At 37.5% G+C, this 23,846-nt stretch overlaps 3 protein-coding genes and 1 pseudogene across 3 annotated transcripts; 3 read left to right on the top strand and 1 right to left on the bottom strand.

Moving 5' to 3' along the window:
* Window positions 1-2,001: 2,001 nt before the first annotated feature.
* On the top strand, window positions 2,002-3,267 carry LOC131790694 (heme-binding protein 2-like). The gene has a single exon (XM_059107943.2). It carries the CDS (start codon window positions 2,059-2,061, stop codon window positions 2,719-2,721), a length of 663 nt encoding a protein of 220 aa, XP_058963926.2. The 5' UTR covers window positions 2,002-2,058; the 3' UTR covers window positions 2,722-3,267.
* Window positions 3,268-6,305: 3,038 nt separating this feature from the next.
* LOC131790554 (beta-1,3-glucosyltransferase) lies at window positions 6,306-17,681 on the bottom strand. Its single transcript, XM_059107768.2, has 15 exons — window positions 17,602-17,681; window positions 17,449-17,528; window positions 16,827-16,866; window positions 16,264-16,376; window positions 16,073-16,149; window positions 15,786-15,897; window positions 14,797-14,933; window positions 13,451-13,514; window positions 12,081-12,206; window positions 11,677-11,746; window positions 11,242-11,355; window positions 8,177-8,279; window positions 7,675-7,797; window positions 7,279-7,423; window positions 6,306-6,729 (listed from the first exon to the last, which is right to left on the bottom strand). Exons 1-15 carry the CDS (start codon window positions 17,642-17,644, stop codon window positions 6,619-6,621), a joined length of 1,458 nt encoding a protein of 485 aa, XP_058963751.2. The 5' UTR covers window positions 17,645-17,681; the 3' UTR covers window positions 6,306-6,618.
* On the top strand, window positions 12,401-13,598 carry LOC131790555 (histone H2B.3-like; annotated as a pseudogene).
* Window positions 17,682-17,778: 97 nt separating the features above from the next.
* Window positions 17,779-23,667, top strand: LOC131790725 (protein rogdi homolog). The gene is made up of 13 exons (XM_059107989.2): window positions 17,779-17,824; window positions 17,912-17,983; window positions 19,262-19,325; window positions 19,454-19,496; window positions 19,612-19,666; window positions 19,879-19,962; window positions 20,114-20,209; window positions 20,346-20,444; window positions 20,539-20,655; window positions 20,781-20,818; window positions 21,683-21,725; window positions 21,872-21,955; window positions 22,553-23,667. Exons 1-13 carry the CDS (start codon window positions 17,786-17,788, stop codon window positions 22,583-22,585), a joined length of 867 nt encoding a protein of 288 aa, XP_058963972.2. The 5' UTR covers window positions 17,779-17,785; the 3' UTR covers window positions 22,586-23,667.
* The last annotated feature ends 179 nt before the right edge of the window (window positions 23,668-23,846 follow it).

Genomic DNA, 23,846 nt, shown 5'->3' on the forward strand with positions numbered 1-23,846 from the left:
TTGCGTGTTTTATTTTTTCCGTTTGTTCTCTGGTATCAGCGACTTCAATCAACGCTGAGCGATTCTGAACTCTCTCCAAAAATTTGCTTTTTTGTGTCGTGTGAAATAACAAGAGCTCTTTAAACTCATTACAAAGAATCAAATCGATAACATCTGATTGTAGTTTAATTCCCCCATGCTTTACAAAAATATCTTATATCTGCGTTTTGAAAGAGACCCTTATGATGTACAGCTAAAGTATGAGAATTTCTGGCGTCTTTTGACACAAGATAGAACTGAGAATAATTTTGCAACGAATGTCCTCAAGCGTAAATCTGCCTTTCGTGCGAAAACTGAAATAAAATATGTGAACATGAAGAGGAAAAAAGGCTATCCTAGATAAAAGCGAAAAGGTAGTCAACACTCTCATTTAACTGAATTTACGCAAACAATAACATCTGGAATCATTTGAATTTGAACCTAAGTAACATTTAGTTCGTTTCCTGTGGGAGCCCCCTCAAAACTAAAAAAAAAAGGAGGTTGTTGCTGTTGCTTTTCAGAATTGAAAGTAGTGGTAAGGCGGTTTTAGTCATAACTTACCGCGTTTTATAAAAGCTTCTTTATTATCGTAAATAGTTTTGGTAGTGGTGCCCGTGATGCACTGCTGCACGGGCTCAAATCCCGTCGGTCTGAATTTTTTAACGCCTCTTTTCAGTAATTTCTTTGATTGCAGCTTACCTGGGAGGATAACTTCCTTACCTCTATTTACATTATTAGTCTTTGACAAAAATCACTCAAAAATTACTTACAATTAAAACTTGTTAATGAAGATAAAACTATGCTCCACCCAGCGAGTCAGTATTTTGGGCCATTCATGGAGTCCTATTTCCATACGACCCGGTTTGCCTCCCTCTTTTGTTTGACCCGGCCCAAGTCTCCCTCCTTTTATCGCTACGCCGCCATCACCGCGCCGCTTGCCATAATGCTTCGTTTCAGCAGCTCTGGGAGCGAGGGTATTATTGTAAAGAGCTCTCGAGTAACGGCAGCAGAGTACGGTATTTTGAGTAAGAGTTAGTTGGCCAATGCCTCTGCTAAGTTTTAAGTAATAGTTAGCCGGTCGAGACAAGCGGAAAAGCGCAAAAAATGGCCAGCGAGCGAATCTAAGTACGTACGCCATATTTTGTGCGCCCACTTTTTCGTTCTCCTCCTCAGAATGAGAGTCTGGAGGAGCGTGAAGCAGGCTGCACTTGAGTCATGGTTTCCCTATTCTTTAGGAATACTCTGCCCAACAGGATACCTTAAGGACAAGAAGAGATAACGTAATCCCAAGTAAAGAGATAGGAAAGGACAATGAAATGTTCCATTTGTCTCATCAACGGGATCGCACCTGAATCATTAACAAAAAACGCAAACGCAGAACGCAGCGTGGCAAGGGAATTTGGTGGTAGATGGGAGGAAAATGGTATTTTGTCTATTTTCGTCTGCAGCATTTCTTTTTGACTCCTCCGTGCTCGTCATAATGATTTTGGGCTCTGCTCACTTTCAGAGTGGCCGCTTCACCCCTCTAGCTCACGTCTGACCGATGATAAGACGATCTAAGGTTAAAAAGTTAGTGTGGAAAAATTTAAAAGTTTCCAAAGGATGACTTCAAATTTAAACCAATGTTTAAAAAAACATTTTCCGTCCTTCAAGATGAAGCTTGGAGGGTTTCCTCCTGTCCCCTTCCCCTCCCCCCTCGAGAAAGAGAACGCTTGATGGCAGGTTGTAGGTGAGGGAACAGTTAGCCTACGTGTAGCCGTACTCGCCCCCCAAGTGAAAAGGAAGCGAGGGAACACGCGTTACTGGTCACCGTGACCATATGAAGTGACTATTATTCCCTCGCCTCTGTTTCACCTTGCGGGGGGAGGGTACGGCTACACGTAGACTAGGGAATAGTCACGTCATACGGTCACGGAGACCAGTAACCCCTGTAACGCAATCGGCCACTGGGCAAACTTACGCTTGTAAGTACGATCACTCGCTGTGATCTCTCAGATTAAGTTCGTATCATCTCTCGTCGCTCCAAATACTCAGACAGCCATGTTGAATTGGTTGAAAGGCGGAGAGAAACCCAAGGTAGACACAAGCGAATTCCACATTCCCGAAAGCTATCGAGGTTCCGAAGGCCCGCGCTACAAGGTTCTCGAATGCAAAGATGGTTACGAAGTTCGCTTGTATGAAGACTCCCACTGGGTCAAGACAAGGTTTGAAGACGGAAACCTAGAAAATTGCTCAAGTACCGGATTCTGGAGACTCTTCAACTACATCAGGGGAGAGAACGAAGGGGAAAAGAAAATGGCCATGACTGTGCCTGTTCATTCCCAAGTCGAACTCGACAACGAAGGAAAATGCAAGGCCTTCACTATGTCTTTTTACACCCCAGCCGAGTTCCAAGCCACACCTCCAGTACCTAAGGATAAAACGGTGTTCCATGAGAAAGTTGACGGCTGTGTTATGTACGCCTCGAGTTTTGGTGGTTTCGCGAAAGACAAGGATTGGCGTGAAAACGAGAAGAAACTCACAGAGGCCTTGGAGAGAGACGGCAAGGGTTATGTGAAGAATATGTATATTGCAGCCGGCCATGATCCACCTTTCCGGCTGTTTGGCCGTCATAATGAAGTATTACTTGTAGCTGATCCTCAGCCCTCTTTAGCAGAGAAAGAATCCACGAAAGATGGCGCATCTGGTGAATCAACTGAATAGATAATTACGTAACTTTACAGCTCGTTTCTCTTTGTTTACCGCTTTACGCTTCAGTAATCACTACCACTCTTTATTGCAGAAATTTGGATTTTTTTACAGACATCCTTGATTTTGAACTGCAAGGACGCTTGAACATAAAAGTTTTGTGGGTTATCACCAGAAAGCTTGAGTTCCAAAGACAAAGACGTAAATATCCTTAAATTTTTCATGGTCATCTATCTTGATTTGATTTTTGTTGTTGAATATTCGAGATTATTTCAGAAGTCTTCCCGAATGAACCTGTTGGATTATAATCAGGAAACTGTTTAAAAGCTAAGTTTGAGAAGCATAAATAACGCAGGGAGACTCCTATATTTTATTTGTAACAGTCGTAACAAACAATCATGTTAGAAGTTAAACGAAAAAAAAACAGCTTTTGAATCGGAGCGAAATTCGCTTATTTAATTGAAAACTAGTCGAGTAAAGGTAAGTATGCAAATGTAAAACCAATTTTACAAGAATTAGACTCATATGGAATTAAAAATGTCTATTCGATGCTATTAAGCTGCTTATGAATTTCCTTTTTCGAGATCGACCTCAATTTTTTTGAAACCAAACTCTAGTCAAAACAAAACATGTGAAGAAAGCAAGTACAAACAGACTTTTAATTCGTATGAGTTTTACCCGATGGGAAAATTGGGAAAAAAACGTTACTCGATGTGACAAAAATTTTCGAAACAGTTATTTTGCTTTATCGAATAATATATATTCAAGACGCCGTGAGACCTTCTTTCATTTTTTTTAACCTATGACTTACATTGGATAAAAATCTTGCATAGAAAACAATCAATGTGTAATTTAGCGACAAAATGAAGAAAAAAACAATTTGATGGCGAAAGTGTATTGGCGCGTTATTCCTCGTACTGGCATTACGCACTTTCTGTTGTAATCAGACAAACCGCGGGAAACCATAAGAACCACTGCCTCCCAAAACGATGGATGACGAAAATTGGTTAATTCTGAAATAATTAACCTAAACCGCGATCAAACCTTGAAGATAAGGAACGACAAGAAAAGATTTTTATCAAAGTTTCCTTTTATTCCGTGTGAATTCGTTAAGTATTGACGATATGACGATATAAAGATATGAAAATATATATCGTGGATTTGTGTTGAAAAAATTCAACACAATTCAAGTGCATGTTCTTGTCTTAAGTAACCGGTCGTTTTTCTAGATTTAATTTGTATGTAGCTGCGATCCAAAAAAGTATGTGGTACTGTCATTATTGATATCAACATCGAGGAAAACCCGTAAAATCTTTTGTTCTTTCGTTCAAAGAAATAACCTGTGCGAAAGGCGAATGTGGAAAGAAGTGGAAAAATCGTTATTAAATATTCAAAAGAAAATCAAAACTGTCCAATCAAAAATTTATTCTTTCAGTGACAAGGGTAGAGTTTCCCTTCCCGCAAAACAACTTCAAAGATACGACTTTATCAATTCATGGACAAATTTGGCCCTCCTTTTTGAAATTCAGTCAAAACACGAACAGAAAAGGGTCAAGACTGCGTAGATGTGGTTTACGTCAAAACAATCAAGAGGCATTTTGTATAAATGATATTTCATGGGGCAAAGATAATTTTCACCCAAAATCCAATTAAGTTTAATTATATTCTCCGGGATTAAATATTTGATGCTAATTCATCCAGTCAATTGCAAGAAACGTTCGAATTGATGTTTTATAAAATCATACTAGGAAAGACCCCGATGTGAGAAGAGTTTGCCCTCGATTTAATCTCGAAAACTGAAGTACGTTGATAAAGACAGTGTTAAATTTTATATTGAAATCGAAAACTGAAGAAAAACCTTCGTTGGTATCAACTTGGATAAAAGTACTTTTCTCCCCTAAAGAACCACGAAGAACTGTAAGCGTCTTCAGGTTCCTATTTATCTTGTTTTCCATCGCTCTCAAAAAATGAAATAATATAAAGTTTTCTCACCGCGCCTGGCTTGTGGTTTTCGAGGGGGTCATTGTTAAATAGGGAGACACAATAATTCTCGTGATATCCGTGATTGGTTGGTGTAGTCTGAAACTCTGCGGAAGTACAGGAGGATTTGTCGAGGGCGTGAACTGAAACATAGAGCCTCCTAATTACACCAAACATTTCACACTTCTATTTTAAAGAATAGCTTGAGGAGGCAACGGAAATCTAATCTCAACAGAAGTTTTGGACACTAGTGGCCGATTTGGGATTTTGGACGCCAGTGGCCGAATTTTGATTTTGGACACTAGTAGCCAATTTTGAATTTTGGACACTAATGGCCGATTTTGAATTTTGGACACAAGTGGCCGATTTTGGATTTTGGACGGTAGTGGCCGATTTTGGATTTTGGAAGGTAGTGGCCGATTTTGGACGCTAGTGGCCGATTTTTTATTTTGGCCACTGGTGGTCGCTTTTGGATTTTGGATGCTAGTGACCAATGAAACATTCTGGACACAAGTATCCGATTTTGGATTTTGACCTCTAGTGTCCGATTTTGGATTATGGACACTAGTGTCCGATTTGGGATTCTGGACGGTAGTGGCCGATTTTGGACACAAGCGAGACTGTAATGTTACAGAAAGAACCGTTAGAAAAATTACATCTTCGCTCTCCTGGGAATAATTCACTGATTTAAACAGCGAAATCCTCTCTCCTTAAAGAAAAAAACCGTCCTCTAAGTTTCATGGTGCGCCGATCACACCTGTTAAGATAATTCCCCAAGGAAAAGTTTTCTTTTTATCAAGCGCCATCCTGAAATGATTGTGCAATATTTATCATCCGCTGTATTTCCACGGGAAGAACTGAAAAAGGAAATATTTTGGGTTATTTATGCAAAATTTGTTTAAAAGGCATTCGTCTTTTTTTTGTCTGTGCTGCGCCTAATAATCACTATTGCGAAAGTCGAACTACGAAGATACTCTGGAAAAAAACAATAGCTGACATCTAGTCGAAATCGGGTGAAATTCGGCGTTCTATTGTTACCATCACACACTCATTTCGATAACATATGTGGCATTACCTCCTGTAGGAGGCACTGGCCACAAATAAAACGCAAAACAGTGGTGATCATTTCCTTGGTAAAGTTTCCGCACAGCCCCATACTATTGTCAAAACAAATCTGTTTTTCCAATGGAAATGTATTGTTTTTTTCATTGTTTTCTCTAGTCAAGAACTGAATGCATAATGTAGTATGGGGCTGTACAGAAATTTTACCATCTCCTTTAGTATCGTGACTTTGATGTGCGATTCTTTCCTTACCATGTACAAGTGGACAGAGATTAAACTGCGTAAATCAATCGTTGATGGAGGAATGATTAATGCTGATTATAGAAGATTACTGCCAATTCATTCACGAAAATAGATCAACAAGACGATTCGAGGAGGCGTTACTGTTCACCGTGGACAGAGGAAGGGAAATCATGCCAGCCGATGGGACCGATCAGATTAAAAAATTCGTTACCGTGCCCTTGCAATTACTGGCTAAGACAGCGGCGAAATGCGAGAGGGACGAGAACTCTGCAATTTCAGTAAGCAAGCGTAGAAAGAAGACACAACGAACAACATAAAGAATTAAAATGTTGCATCTCTTTACTACCTAGAAATATTATTTTACTTCAAATTATCAGATTATTAGAGAAACGTTCGTCATTTGAGGAAAATACTCTGCACTCAAAAACCCACAATTCCCTGCCTGACATGGTTGTCGTTGGAAGTTTTAATTTTTCACTGACTGGCAATTGTGTAATTGAAAATTTCATTTTTCTTTGTCCGCTTACTCATTCGAAACATGGAGTTCTAGTTTGTCGAACAAAGACACTTTACGTAAAAATTTGTCCATAACTTAACAACACCATTTTCACAGAGCACTCTGAGATATCAACTGAGATATTCTTCGTAAACGGAAAGTGGATCTAAGTCATGATGTTTGTGGAATGAGACGGGCGTCTGGTGTGCCAGAAGTGAAGGCACATACTCATTTGGCTTGGCCTGAAACAAGAGAGGAACGACAAAGATTGAGGCTGAGGGAGTTTCTAGAGCAGTGAACATTGTTTCACTTCTCAAAACTAAAGAAAGTCTGCCAGGATTTGCACTTAGGCTAACATTCTGTCAGTTCAGGAGCCGGACAGCCCTATTCTTCCCGATCTCATCCCAATATCATTGGAATACAACGGTTAGAAGTGTTGCTACTCCCACCCCCTCCCCTCCCCCCTTGAGTTAACGCCAGACCATCTTAGGTCATCCTCAGCCAGCATTTCTCCGTTTTCTTTTTTCCAGAAATTTTACCCTTACTCATTTATACCTCTAAATGGAGAGAGGCAATGCGAGAATCATGTAACCTATTGGTGCACGAGTTTTACCTATGTCCTCATCAGCTATTGAAAATACCTCATTGTATGTTCATGCTGAACTGACGTGACAGAGTAAGCCTATGTTTTTGGATGTACTGTGCGTCAATCTATTCTGACATTCTCTCAAACGAGTGCTTACTATCAAAAAGCAAAATAATAACAAAGAATTACCTTTGAAATGACTTACTTGATGAAAAGCTGAGGAGTGCGTCAGAGGAACTCCCAATCTGCGGAAACAATTTCCCAGCCACATGTCGTCGGGAGAGTCTGGTTCCCAACAGCTGCATCCACTGCTTAACAAAGCTTCGATACCACTCCGGCTTAGAATCATACTGGACATACACACCACAAAAAACATACATTTAGTATTAATCACTAAACTAAAAGAATGGTAAATGTTCCCGGTCTATCTGTTTTCTCTCGTTAATCTACTTATGGCGCGGTAATTAAAATTCTTAGTGTTTGATGAGATCATGAAGGTCACTCAAAGGACTGTTGGCAGAGTTGAAGATGTATGGTTTAGAGACTGCCGGGGACCGGGGACTAGTTTAAGGTCAGACTAGAAAAGTAATGCAATTCGTACCTTCCTCCACCCGTGATATACTCGTACCCAAACCCTCCCGTTAGTCCATAGCCGTACCGTTCACCCAGTAGGGTTGGTTCCTTTGGATCGTAGCACGCCAACAACTTTTGCAGCCGAGGTACGCTGCGGGAAGTGGTTAAAAAACAACAACAACAAGAAGTAAAAAACAAAAGATCAAAGAATATTAGGAAAATATATAGATGTTATTTTCATTTCATTACTTTGTGCCATGAAGACAAGGACTACTTTTCTCTCGCCAAGCTGCCCTGATATTTGTAACGAAACCTTATGGATACTTTCTGCGCATAATCTTTTCCTGGAACGCAAAATAAGGTTTTTCCTCACTATTTATCAGTCGAAGTAAGATGCAATCTCGAATTGCGTTCTTAACGCGTCCGTATAGATCCCCCCTCCCGAGGCGATGGGAAAGGAGCCGATTTTGCGATAAAGGTTTCTATTTCTGGGTGGAGGAGCCAACAGCTTGTTTAGTTATCGAGGTTACCTCATTATCGTATCATCATCGAGAATCACAAGCCAGGGTTTGTCAGCAGCCCTGGGGTCTGCGACTGATCTCTTGATGATGGCCTCCAACTTAGCACAGTGTCCTGAAATAGAAACAGTACCACACTACGTAACTAAACTTTACCATTGTCTTAACCTTTCTCCTCTTATAAGCTTGGGTCTCAAACTCGGGCTCAAACCTACAGAGCTCTACCGGTTTCCAATAGAAGAAGCGACAAGAGATGTTTAAATTTATTATCATAGCCACACCGATCAACCACTCATCAAGGCATTTGAAAGTGTTCCTCCGGATCGGACCTACAAATCGAGAAATATTGCTCATCTTCACCGAAGAAACAGCCCTGAGCCCTTACATGGGTACACAACTTATAAATTTTAGCTTCCTGGCGAAATCTGTCCCACCCCACCCCCACCAACAAATGAAACAAACAACCGGCGTTCTGCTGGAGGCGCGACCTAATTTCCACTCTGTAAGCAGCAAACCTGCGGTGTGATGTGGATTCCCAGTAGGAAATTTGAACGTCTGTCTACGGCTATTATTGCTTTCCACGTTGGGTGGCCTCGTCTTAAAAATACATGGTCAAAACAGAAGAACTGGAGTTTATGTTTTGTTTTTCTTTACACCAACAGTTGTCCTACGATTATAATGCAGTGTTCTGTTAACATACCCTAATCAAAATTAGCAACAACCACATTCCGTCATTTACAAGTGTTTGATTCATTTTGAGCAGCTTTAGGAACTCCATTTCTCCATTTGTCGAGCATCTTTAGCTCATTACAAACCTTTCTTTTTCCTAGCGTTAATTACACTGACATTGTAGTGAAGTAAGTTATCTCAGATAGAAAAATCTATCATAAGGCAATTTCTTATGACATTTCCATTGAGAAAGAGAAGGTCTTAAGATTGAACGAAGTTAAAAATGATGAGTAAAGTATTTTACTTCTATTTCACAAGATTTACCAGCAAAGGCACGCATAGGATTCGATTTATTTTGGGAGCAAAAACAAGTCTGGTATCGTCTGGGTCACTGTAACAGGAAGATCATTCAATGTTAAGTATCTTAAATCTTCTGTTTATTAATATCTATTGTTTGTTTATGTGCAAGTGATGACATCTGATAAAAGTAGACACGACAGTAAATCTTCTAACCAGGTTTAAAGTAGCACTTTATCCTCTAAGAACAAATGCTAGAGCTTTGTAGACAGTTTAGCCGATAGACAGATTAACGACTGCCTTTCGTCTTAAAACCGATCAGTCGTAAACTGCGTATCTACAATGACATAAAGACTGGCTACAATTAAAAATTATCACTATATTTTCATAGATGCTTACAGAGGAGAGCGAGGGCAAATTCCAAGCGGGAAGAGTTAGGAATGCGACGTACACTCAACAGCGAGGGCAGAAAGTTTGTTCTACCGCAAATATGTCGCAATGGTTCTGAAATGGCTGTCGCGCGAAGGGATTCCGTTCGCCCCAGAGACGAAAAAGGTAGAGGAAAAATTCTGAGGCAAGGAAGCTTTTATCAAGAGTTACTTAACAAAGATGAAACGATGTCCAAAGTCAACGGGGCTGTCGACATACCGAGATTAACTTTCCCCGGTATTACTGCGAGAACTGAATTCGTGAACAGCGATGGAAAAAGACCAGGTAGAAGAATGCATTGTTGTGATTTTCCACTTCAAGGTCGGCCAGTGATTCCCCGAAAGAATACAGTAGGAAGAGCAACGTCTTTGTCTCAGGGTGCTGACTTTTCTCAACAGAGACGACATCCTTTAGTCATCTACGATGAAAATTATTTGGGAGGCAGAAAAAACCGAGTTAAACCCGGCTTAGAAGGCAAGAGGACATTCTTACCGATCTTGAGCTCTACTCTTGAGGTTAAGCGAATGAATATACGAGAGAAAGACGGTTTGAACAATCTACGAAGACAAGTTTATAAACCAGCAACTAGAAAGGGTCACCACAAGAGACAAGAGACGGGGCAACCTCTGGAGGGGTTCTTTTAAAGAGATGGACAGGATTTTCAACCAAAATTCCACCTCACCGATGAATGAAACTGAACCGAAAACCGTATGAGACCTGTTCCCCTCTTTTACTTATTTGTTTTGACTAAACTTGCTGCCACAGAAGGAGAGAAAACGCAGGGAACATAGAAGATGGAACATAGAAGATTCTAGAAAGATTCTAAGTCACGATTCGAATGTACCATAATTCAGTACAAATACCAATGTAAATACATTACCAACCCCCAAAAAAGCGGAAACCAAGATAATAGACTACCAGACACTTTCTCTCTTAAGCTGCTCAGCGATGTGAGCAACCCATAAGCAAAATAAAACAAAGCTTGATCCAGTTTCCTTTCAGAGCGTCACATTTCGTTTCATTGGCCAGAGCAACCTAAAATATAGCCTTCTTTATTAGCAAAGGAGACTGGCACTGATAAAATAACTTCTGCCCCGGCTATAATGAAATATATTCCCACCATTTCCTTTCACAACCTCGCTACTCGGACCAACCTGTTGTTTGGAATAAATTGACATGTAATGGCGGCGGTCGTATTAACGGATTGCACCATGACTAGAATGTTGATTTAGCTATGGTTGTCTTGTTTATTCATCGGAATTTAAGCTCATTGATTGACTTAAGAGCTTAAACATTCTCCAGCAGCTTTTTTTACCGCCAGTTTACCAAACTTGATGGATCAAAGCTCCACATATTTACGAAGACGGATTTTCGTCGGAGGATAACTTCAGTAAACTTAGCAGGGGGGGGGGGGGGAAGAGACTCGGCCACAAAACGTGTTAAAAAAAACAAAAACTGTCTTAGCAAATTGGCAAAATCTCCACAACTGAAAACCGTCTTGTCAGTATAAGCGTTTTAAAGAATACGATTCAAGGTGGTTTCCAAAACTTCCATTCGACAAGGAATTGGAGCAAATATCTACTTGTTGGGTAGTTCTGGAACGTTCCACCGGAAATCGATGTTCAAAAGTTCCCCCTCTTGTAAAGTTTCTCAACAAATATTTATTCAATAACTGACTTTACCTCTCTCGGTATTAGGTACTCCAATGTTCTCTGTTGGTATGGAGAGATCCTCTGTCTCGCTGTAGTACACAATGTGTTTGGCGTGCTTTCCAACCGTCTTCTGCACAATAGGCACTGAAAAGAAATAAATATTTTTTATTTGTAGTGCTATAAATTATGACCTCAAGATGGTAGCATTAAGGTTAATTTAAAATTACCAAAAGCCATCGAAGACCAAGACGAAAAACAGTCTAAATCAATGTAGAAGTGATTATATCTTTAACAAAGCTAAATCGCCAAATTTAGCCGATAGTAACAACAACATAGTTGCAATTAGGTCTCCAGCAAAAATTAAGGTTACGTACACGAGCCTTAGGATACCTGGCATGACCAGGCATTTCCTTTTTACACAATGAATTCAACTTACATTACAAGAAAATATGAAGTCAAGTATACCTCTGTCTTTGTGGTATTTCTTTGTAGTCTTGACAGCGAAAAATATATTGTCCGAAGATAGCGGCTCACCCTGAGGAAATCCCATAGAGTTCTTAGAGACGATCCTTTACACACAATACTTAGAACCAAATAGGTTTAAACCTTGCTTTATTTCGGTCTGCAGTTGTTCCCAATTTTTTTCAAATTTTCTGTTCCCGCATTTAACAATATTTTCAGTCTGCTAGCTATTACTCGAGTTCGCTGCTTGTGGCCAAGGTTATGGGACCCCACATTATCTCCTCAAAAAGGTCTACATTTCACGAAAAAATATGAAAAAATGAAAATGCCATTTAGCCTATTTATAAGTTTATAATTAAGTACAGACCCCCCTCACTCTTAAACTAAAACTTATACTATGAACGTACACAGTTAGGGCCCCCAGTTTTCAAAGACGTCACACATTCCTGATTGTCCCTAGGTTCGCTAGTGCAGAACTCGGGTACATCTGTGAGCAGCGTGCCTCGACCCTCGTCACGAATGAACATTGCCACCTAAGAAAAAGTAACAATCCAGTCTAATGAGATATTACTTTAGAATTCGATCTCACGGGAACGGGTGGGAATATAAACATTTCAACATGGCGAGTGTTATATTTTAACAAAAACACGGGGTTTTCTTAAATCTATCCAAAACATGGCTGGTAAAAAATCATTTATTTTCATTTTAGTTCGTCCCTTCGTCGGCGTAAGGTATAGTCTGGTAAGAATTTTCTTTCTTTTTCTTCTCTGAGTTTTGAATAGAAGAATTACAACTTGTTAAAACTTCGTGGAAGAATGTTGCTAATTAATGATGATACCAGCGTAAATTCTCCGTGCAGTTCCCAACTTCCCTGCTCAACAGCCAATGAAATACTGCAAATTTCGATCCGTTTGTAAATTAAGCATCGCAAATTTTTCTATAAAACCGAAACCAACCAAAGTTGTTATCAATCAATTGTACTACTGTACTACAGAGAGAAACACTGAAGATGCCACCAAAAACCGCAGGAAAGAAGCAAGAGACAAAGATGACCGGAAAAGTCAAGAGTGGAGACAGCAAAGGAAAGAGAAGTAGACGAAGAAAGGAAAGTTACGCTATCTACATCTACAAAGTTCTGAAACAAGTTCATCCAGACACCGGAATATCCAGCAAAGCCATGAGTATTTTGAACTCGTTCGTCAACGACATCTTCGAGCGAATTGCAACCGAGTCTTCTCGACTCGCCAACTACAACAAAAAGTCTACAATCAGCTCTCGCGAAATTCAGACCGCCATTCGACTGCTTCTGCCCGGTGAACTGGCGAAACACGCGGTCAGTGAAGGAACAAAAGCCGTTACAAAGTACACCAGCACAAAGTAAAGCGATTTGAAAGATACTAGATTATACACGTGAAGACTAAGGGACGAAACGCATGAAACGGACGCTGAATTTAGACTTTGTGACTTGAAGACAGACGAGCGACTTCTACAAAACTGGACGAGACGAAAGCAATTTAAAACTTAGGACTACAACATCTCGACGAAATACTCAAGACGTGAACGAGACGGACGCTGTTAGCAGAACTTGTGACTGGAGACATCTCGACAAAGACTTTGATTAAAAGACGTACGCGGAAGGTGTTCAAGAACTTGTAAAATTGTGAATTGACAAAATTGTACAGTGACTTTTCAGGAACAAGGTATTCTCCTGAAGCAGTAAAATAATTAATTTTCTCGCTGAATTCACAAGTAATTGTATACTATTTGAATCCCTTACCTCGTGTTGTACGTCAATAGTAAAGTCAGACCTTGGTGGATCAGCTTGAAGTCTTTTTCCAATTCTATTTTTTTAAAACAAATTGAGAGCAATCAAGGTTACAACATTTATGTACTTTTTTATTTCAGTTTTTTGCGTTTGTTTTAGAAAGGAGTGTAACTTTTGTAAATAGAATTGTAGATAAGGAAATAAACTGATTTAAGTTCTATAACGAGTGAAAGAATTGTGATTGGGACGGTGGCTGTCACGTGCTTTCAAACTACTCAAGTTTTAAGGTCTGATTCTGTATTCAGTTTGAATTTGGCATTCAACTCTGTTTTAAAAGTTCTGGGGATAAATTTTAAACCCTTTGATTCCCGGATCTCGTTAATTTTTGTCCTTTATTTCTATCATTAAATCATGATGTTAGTTTGCAGAATTTGGTATTAAATTAACAAATCCTTAATTCATGTTTTTCTTCATTCTCGTCACTTGTCTATAAGAAATTTTATTGACAATGTAGGGAGAAATTTTATCTCGGTCACTTATTACAGTTAAAGGGTTAAACAAAGAAGCGTCTCTAGCAAAATGGGAAAAAATGGCCAAGCACAGAAAAACGAGGTTGGGAAAGAAAAAAAAATATTCGCTCTATGGTAATCCTCGGATTAAGGCCACAATTTCATTTCGCTGTTCTCCCATCTTTTTTTTCCCAAGGTGAACTGTCTTTGAATATTTTCAGAAGTCGGACTAGATACGATTGCAAATTAATAGCTATCTCTGTTTTCGTATTTTTGCGTGAAAGCATTCATCATCGCTGATTTTCGTAAACGCTAACTTCCCAGTTCTTTGCATAGTTTTATAGGTAATTTAACAACTCTGTTTGACGATCAGTAGTAGTTTAAGTGTTATGGATATCAGTAGTGGAGGAAGTCATTCGTTTTATTAATATTTTTCTTTTTATTCAAAAAAAGTTAAAACTATTGTTCAAATAAACCATTTCCCTTAAAAAAAACTTAAATATCGGCCATTCTTCTCTACGCATTAGACACGTTTTCATACTTGATAACTCGAGACAAGCTTCAGCATGGTAATATCTATTGTGTCGGTAGACCCGTTTATTCTCACAGCGCCACTAAATCTTCACTAAGATGACAAAGTAAAGATTAGCCAGCTACAACTAAGAGGCTAGAAAAACTGTCTTTTAGATAGGCTACCTAAATAAAGAAATGAGATTGCTAGCTCAGAGTAAAAATAAATAAACGTTTAATAGGTAGATAAATATATTAAAAAATTAATACACATATAAATAAAGGAAGGAAACTTTCTTCTTTGACTAGGAACTCAGACTAGAGGGTGTTCTAACTTGCCTGTTCAGTAGTGGTACAGACAAAGCCCATCCAGCTGAAAAGTCAGGAAAAGAGAACTGTGATGGGTCCTGATGGAATGCAAAGTGATGAATAATCGCTGGTTGTTCATCTTGAATGGCATGTCCAAGAAACATCTCCTGATGAAAAATCACAAAAGAACAGATATGATAAATTCCCCTTGAAAGCTTCAAGGGCTTCAAGAGGGTCAGTGGGTCCTTTTCCACCCCTCCCCCACCCACTTTTTCCTCTGTCATATTATATGGGTAATAACATTATTTTGGGTGCAATTTGGCATTAATAAACATTAGCAAATTTTTTGAAGACAACAAAAATCCAGGCCATTGCAATTTTTAGTCTTTGAAAAAATTTACAAGTGCTTATTTTCATGAAATTGCTTGAGAAATCATGTTAGAACTTACAAATAATTTACATGAAAGAGCATCATAGAAAGTCAAGACAGACAAAATTTTGACAGCGTGCGTGCCATTTGTAATCTGCTCTTGTGTTACAACTTTGCACTTGTGCTACAATTTTGCACTTGTGTTACATAAAAAAAATACACTTGTTTTCAGCAAATCAGAAGTCCATTATTTTTACATGTATATTATTACAACATGAAAAAGGGAGCAAAAGAGAGAGAAGCTGATATTAGTGCAGCAACTGTCATGACTTCCATACATTTATGGTATTCTAGAACCCTTAACCTCCTAAGATCTGATTCAATTCTTTATTCTAGGTGCTACACACTTCCTTGTAAGTTAGTGAAGAGAATTTTTTGTAATATTGTGATAACACTTCCACTTGACAAGCATATCTATTCTCATTACCTGTTTGCGGGGTAATGTCTTGAAATTGTGAGGAGAAATATATATTAATTCTATACTTGTGGGAGCTCAAAAGTTATACAGTTAGTTCCAATTTTCTACAGTTATGGCTTATCTCATTGTCATCACAGCTACAATTCAGACAAGTTACTTTTTTTATCACACCTGTCTTGCATCATATTTGTTTAGGACTTGAACAAGTCCTGATAAATTGATGGTGGTCTCATCCTCACAAAAAAATATCCATCTCTTGTTATTACCATAATCTCCAACCAAGCTAGAACAAAATGAAAAATGCATTTTTTTTACCATTCATGTAAAAAGCCAATTCTCAAACATACACTGTATAATTAAAACTTTTCTTAGGTCAAGTCATGTTTAATAATATATTCCTTTAATGATTTTGGACTTTCAAAAAAAAAATTCCTGGTACTAAAACTACTCAGTCTTACCTATTTATTGCTGGAAGAATAGTCCAGGCCCCATGGGGTGCCCAATCCTCGTGCATCATTTTAAGTTCTAAGTGATCCTGGAAAATGATTGATTTGAATTCACATTTAAATATAAAAATCAATTAGTTACAAGACTCCTTACCTAAAAAGATTTCTATTAGCTTTAGATAAGTCAAGATTTTAGCAGTTACCTTTTCTCCTAGAGCTTCTGCTTGCTCATTCAGGGTTTGTCTGAGAGCTTTTGCTTTTTTGACATGAAAAGCATTATGTTGACTTCTGATGACAATAACTATATCCTTTAATCCTGCGGAAAAAAAGTTTTAAAACCTCAATGTATGGCACACACCACAAGTCACGCTCATGGTCACAACTTGAAAACAAAGTAACCTCATTCCTCTAGAGATCATTAATAATTTTTTTTTTTAAACATTTGCCACACAGCATCCAAAAATACTGTGTCATTTAGTATCTATTCTGAAAAATACATAATCATCAAAAAGTAACAGTGGAATAAACTAAAATCTTAATTCTACCCTCTAGCTGCTACATGTTTCCTTGTAAATTAATAACAAGAATTTGGAGTTAGATCAAGATAACTTCTACCTGAAAAGTTTGAGTATTCTCATTACCTGTTTGGTGGATAATGTATGGATATTATATGGAGAAGTTACATCATAATCACTTCTGGCATTTTAAGGGTTAACACTATGAATAATTATTATTATTATTTCAATTGGATAATTAGTTAATGTACCTATGGGAGAGATATCTGTTTCATTTTCAAGTTTGGAATCCTGAAAACAAATCAAAAGATTAAAATAGCTACTAAAAACGCACAAAGCTGATTCCATCTTTGAGTTAAAACTGAGTAAACAGCAATAATAACAATCACTACTTTTACTTGATAGCTCGTATTTTTGTAAACCACTATCCCCCACCCCCCTTCAAAGATCTTAAGACAAAGACCTCCCTATGCAATAGGAAATAATTATCTTAAATCTATATTTCACACGGTGCTCAGATAGCTGACAGATCACGAAATTTTCGTCTTTCTGTAAGATCGTTCATATATGAAATTCTGTAAGATCGTTCATAAATTATAATCTAAATTTGCGGGTGCTTCTTTTATCAGTTATTTTTCTGCCACGTTTATATTACTATTTACATTCCATGAATGGTGTTAGTGATGTTTTATCTGTAATTTAGACAACAATAGATGTCGAGAACAATGCTAACCACTGTGCCGTGTGTTTTCACTTAGAAATACATATATTGTAAAATATAACGCAATCTCTATGACGATGATGCATTCAAAAATACAAATGTGTATCGAGAAAGAAATCAAATGAAGTAAGAAATTTAATCACTCGGTGTACCGTGACAGCGCCAAATTCGAATCCTGTCTGAGGATCATCGGGTCCAAAACCTCCAAAATCACTGGCGGCAATAATCGGTACTGTAATGAAACAGAAACCATGCATTGAAAATAACTGACGTTTCCTTCAGGAAACAACGCTATAAATACTTACCAAGAAGAAGAAATGAAGATACAACCCTCTGGAGAATAATCATTTCAGCCTTTTAAATATCGACAGCACATGGATGAATATATCCGAGAGGAGACTGAGAAGCACTGTTATTGTTCCGCGGGCTCAAAGAACAGTCATAGGAAGAAGTACACTACTTCAAATATCGTAATCATAATGTACCAACATGGCGGAGGTACTGGAAGATGAAGATATGCAAGTCTTGGTAGGAAATCAGAAAGTGTATCAAAATGAAAGCAGGAGAGCATTTAAAACGGTTTTTGATAAATTCATTTGTCTTTTCTTCATAAAGAGGTTGGAGTTTGAGTGGTTGCTGCGTGAACATGTACCGAAGGTGCTGATCCAACTTGGAAACATTTTACAGGTAAATTTAAATTCTAACACACCCCCTGCTAGTCCTTGTAGTCATTTTGTTTAAGAGAGAGATGCTCTAAAGAACTTTTTGGGGTGGATTCAATCAAAATATAAAGTGAAAGGTATATTCATCAGCTATAAATGATGATAAATGTTGTCTTGTACGTGTGTGTCTGTGTGTGCTAATGACACATGGAACAGCTACCGTCGGAATATAGAGCCACTGACATTCACATTGTCATCAAGCTTTAAACGAAGAAAGTGGAATTGTAGAACAGATAATATGATGAACTGAATCGTACATGCACCTTTGACTTTAAATAGCTCTGTCAGAACTCGTAAGCCAAGATGATGTCATAATAAAGAAGCATATGGTAAGGTTATCTTCATGGCATGGCTGAGCTCAAGTCTTAGAGGCCAAGTAGCCCAGTGCGACTGAGAGTATCTCTTCTCCTCCTGAGATGTGGGGCTTTCATAGGTTGCCTCCCCCCTCTGCTCCACCCCCAGCATCTTTAAGGGCTCCCTCACAGTTTGGAGAGGCACTGAGGAAGTTAGGTATCTTGCCTCAGAACATAGCACAATGATGTAGCAGGGTCTTGAACCTAAACATCTCAGGGGGCTGTCCTGGTGTACCGGTACAAGGGGGAATTCCTATTGTTTTCATATCCATACATGGAGTTGTGACGCATGTTCGTTAATGTTTCGTTCCTTTGTGTACCAGTACATGAGGACACAACCCATCTCAGTTGGGAATCCAACGTGCATATCATTAGGCTGGTGTATCTTGTACATGGCATGCTTAGCATAGCTTTAGTGATAATAGAAGGAGAGAACCTGGCTGTGGCTGGTTATGTCTTTGACTCCTTCATCACACTGGGAAATTACAATCTTGTCAAACCTATAGTTTTATCTATTACATCTTAATTATTTGTTTCTTCATTTTCTAGAATTGTTAGTTTACTTACTGAACAGAGGGTGGGTTTGTTGAGGGGCTTAACCCTTTAACTCCCAAGATCTGACTTTTAATTCTCCCTCTACCTACTGCGTTTCCTTGTAAGCAAATCACAAGAAGTTGATGTTAGATCAAGGTAACAACTTCTACCTGATAAGTTTAAGTATTCTCATTACCTGTTTACTGGACTATGTATGGATATTTCAGAGAGAAATTAGTTTTAAATCGCTCCTGGGAGTTAAAGGGTTAAGACAATTTTAGTGAAAGTTAAGAATTTAAGGAACAGTGAAAAAAATATATATATTTTAAATTTTCATTTAATTATTTGAATTGAAGGAATGTTCAAAATGTTTAAAACTAACAAGTGTACCATCAAAGGGACCCACAGGAGAATTACAGGGTAGGAACAAGAACGTGAAATGCATTTTTTTGGGTTATTCTCAATATCTGTTCAATTTCCAAATCCTTTTTTTGTCTATTCAATAATTTTTTGAATAAACATACTCTTATTTTTGTCAAATTTTTTAGGAGAAATAAAGCCACAAGATTACTTTATGCTTTCCACACCCAAGTAAGACAAAGGCTTATTGTTAAATTTTTATATTCAAATTAAACATTTAATTAAGGGCTAAAATCTTTTAAAATTTATTTGATGAATCTCATACAAGTTAATTTTTCTATTACAGCAGTGATGCCCTTAAAGGTTATGTTGCTGTGGAAGGTGAAAACATTTCAAAAGCTGTGAGTTACTTAATACCTATTCTTTGAGGTTGCTTTTTTTTATCTGGCTATGAAATACTCAGTGATACAGTCTTAAATGTAACCTAAAGGATCAGAACTAGGTTCTATGAGAGCTGATATAGAGGAAGTTCACCAACCTTTATACATGTACTGTGTATAAGAGAAATCTGATTCAGGAGTGTTATCAACCTGCCATCAAACATTTTTTGCAGGACCTCAAATTTAAACTTCCTAAAGTCTCAAGCTCTGGTTTCCGTGTGTTTGTTAGAGAGCGGCTGCCATGGAAATTAAAACAGGTGAAAATATCTTTTTTTTTCATTTTGAAGAGCTCTTTTCTTTACATTTACTTTGCTTATTTCCAACCCAGTTTTAACATCTGGAGTTAATTTTACTTGATCATGTTTTATTTGGTGACTAATTAATGTCAATAATATTTCATTTTTGTAGATTCAAGATGCTATAAACTACTTGCAACTTGCTATTGAGAAGGTTCAAGAAACCAAAGGTAACTGTAAATTTTCTTCTGGAAAAGAAGTCAGCAAGGTAAGAGATTTTGAAATATTCATTTCATAATGTTGAACAAAAAGACATTTTGTTCCCTGGTTGGAAGGGTCTCAGTTGTGTTTACAGACAATTCAACTTAGTTTGTTTTTGTTCCAATTTAATAATTTTTTATTAGGTTGTAGAAGAAATAACAAGCCTCTTGACAAAAGGAAAGACCAGACTATCTTTGCCTGACAAAACACCAGTTTTAGATATGTTGGCATCTGGTGACCAGGTACACCTGAATATTTATTAATTTTTAATGATAAATAGTTAGCTTTAAATGGTATGCTTGCATCACTTTTTGAGTACTGTTCCTTCTCTTTCAGAGAGTGTTCAAGCCTGGGTTGCCAGATGATGTGGTAGCATACTTCTGCCTCAATAGTGACAAACTTGTCTTGTCAATTTACACTTTAACAACACTTCCTGTTCCACCTCAAAGTTCAGTAAGTTTCTTTAAATAAGCATTACTGTGTGTGTTTACATATCAAGAATTTGATAACATGTGCATGCATCACAAACTGTATATTAACTGATTTTTAATGTTATTGTTTTTTTACCTCCCATTTAGAAGCCTCCTCAAGAGAATGACCCTGTTGGACAGACATTGTAAGCACTTTTTCACTTTGTATAGTGTGATCATAAGGAGTGAAGGCAGGGTTTTCATTAACCCTGTACACTCTGATATCAGTATCCATAATCTCCATACTCTTCTCTAGACATTTCTTTTGGTGCTGACAAGGAGAATTTGTTTAGCAATCAAAGCTTGTTTGGTTAGCAATCATTTCCTTTATTCTCATGATCTAATTGAATGACTCAGAGATATTACTGTGAGGAGAAATTAGATTCTGGTCACTCTTAGGGTTTAAAGGGCTAAGGAATGTAGTTGCAGGAGTAAAAAGGTGAAATAACAGGAGGATATTTTCCACCTCTGAATAAAAAAATAGCTCAGACCATCAAAATGAAGCCAGAGAATTATGTTAAGTAGCTGGTGAATTCTCCAGCTGTCTAAGAGATCTCCCCTTGTGTGGGTTTTCTTGAAAAAAGCTCTTGTTGGTCATTGGCTATAGATTTTGGCAACCTGAGTAGGAGTCATTATCTCTTTATCAATGTTTAGTGTTGATGGATAACATCACTGAAATTTTGGTTGTAGAAATGATGGTCACAGAGTTCTTAGAACAGTCCTTTCAGAAATTACTCATCCAGACAAGCATGCTGATGTGATTTGTGATTGTTGAATACCTCTTTGGTAGAATTGTGCATTAGAATTTTGTACTCTGTACTTCATGGGAATGACAATAATCAGGATGAGAGCAGATACACTTCAGTTATGCTCATCATTATGTCTTGTCTTGTTATAAACCTTCTATTTGGCTATTTGGTGGCTGCATTATGTTGTAACTCTTATCTCAATCTTGATCAGGTATGAACATTTAATCAAATTTGATAATCTTTTCCTTTGCATATAAACAGTGAATTTAATAACAAATGGATGGAAATCACAAGTCACTTTGAGGTATGGTAAACTTGTCTATTTTGCAACAACAACAAAAAAACATTGCCATTGTCAGTTTTATATATTTTCTAAGTTAGGCCATGAAATTTTCAATTGTCATTCTTTTGATAGTTTTTTTACTCATTTTTGCATTCCTGTTGTACAAGGTTGATTGTTCAATCCCAAGACTCAGTGATTCTGTTTTACTCATTGGAGCAGCATTGAGATTGTGTCAACAATTGAAAGACAAGGTACACAATGATATTTATTGTGATTGTTAAAGGAAGGCTTCCTAGGTGATTGCAAGATAATTTGGCCTTCTCAACTGAGTTGATGATGTGAATTGGCTACTGTAGAGAGTTTCTATAGCAGATACTTTGTTAGCCCTTTTAGCTCTGACAAAGGGTCAATACTCAAAAAATCAGCATTAGAAACTTGGGATCAATATCAGTATCTGGGCAACTGCTCACCTACCCCTCCCCTAACTCAACAACAGTCAATTGACAACAAGTTAAGGTTAATGTTGAGTTAGGGGAGGGGTAGGTGGGCAGTTGCCCAGATACTGATATTGATCTGAAACTTGTTTCAGTGGCAAATTGTTCACTATCAACTCAGTTGATGAAGGGACAGTTTGGATGTACTACTTTCAATTGGTTATTTTTCTGTTCTTTGCAGATGACTATGAATTTTAGTGGTTTCCTACTAGGAAGTTTGAAATAAGTCAATTTATAATTTGTGATATTTCAACTATGATAAAAATGTCCAAAAATTTAAAATTAGTTTGAATTGAAATATTTTAGCTTGATATGCTTAGCTGCCTTTTTACTGAATAAATCTTTGTTGTTTAGTTTGCAGTTTTTTCTGTGCTTCCTGCAAGATGATCATGGCAATTATGAGTCTTAGATTGGAAAGAAGATTTGTTTATTTGATGTCTTTTATTGCTCAAATATTGATACCTCTGTTGCACTAGCTGACATTGTATGATTGAGTAAATTCCTCTTGTAATTCCTGGTTAATCTTTAAACTCCCAGAAGTTATTAACAAATAACTTTTACCTATAATATCTGTACACTATCCTGTAAAATAGGTAATGAGAATATTCAAACTTATTAGGTAGAAGCTATTATCTTGATCTAATACAAAATTCTCATAACTAATTTACAAGGAAATATGTAGCAGCTAGAGGGGAGAATTAACAATCAGATCTTGGGAGTTAAAGGGTTAAATCAAGAAAGAAGTGAGGGTGTACAATTGACAGTTTCCTATGTTCTTGAAAACTGAGTTCAAGACCTCAACATAAACAATTATGATTATGTTTTTCAAGTTCTTCACCCACTAATGAAGGAGTAGTTAGTCTTTAATGAGGTCCAACTAGATTTTTGACCTTATTTTAAATATTGAAATACATTGATTCAACAGATGGGAATTCAATTTTATAATTCAATTTTATTTATTAAGTCTTTAAGACAGAGGTATGTGAATTTATAAGAAAAATTTGTTTTAGTGAGGTTTTTATTATCAGATCAAACTTTTGACTGGCCTCCTATTTCTCAGTTTGTTTCATGAGTGAGATTTCTAGTGATCAAGTTAAGAAATACAAGGAGGCCCCAGAGTAGTATATGTGTAGCTGTACCCTACTTACAAAATAAGGTTGGGAAGATTTATCTATATTTAAGGGTGTTTTTAATAAAACAATTATTCCACTTGTGCTTGTTGGATATGAGATGATTTTAGCTTCCTCCATTCTGGTGTACTTTTCTTCCTTTTTCTTTATCACATTTGAGCTGCTAAGATGGGTCAACTATATTTTCCCCCCTAAGATCAGCAATTGCCCCAGGTTTATTTTAATTAGGTTTAATGTAGGAATGATAACAAAATACCTCTGTGACTGGCACATATCAAGATGTGCAAGAGGCAGAGGTTTATATTTAGCTATCAAGGATGGTTTCCCATCAGAGGGACTTATACTGGTATTTTGCAGACATTCCAAGGCATGTAAGGTTATATTTCATGACAAATCATCACATTATTTCAATAAATATGTATCCTACATGCCCATCTTCCTTTCAAACATTGATTTAGGTCTTATTTTTGCCTATTCAATCAGGGTAGCAAGACAAACTATCTCTTAAGAAGTGCGAA

Source organism: Pocillopora verrucosa, chromosome 2, assembly GCF_036669915.1.
Source record: "Pocillopora verrucosa isolate sample1 chromosome 2, ASM3666991v2, whole genome shotgun sequence".
In the NCBI taxonomy this organism is placed as follows: Eukaryota; Metazoa; Cnidaria; class Anthozoa; order Scleractinia; family Pocilloporidae; genus Pocillopora; species Pocillopora verrucosa.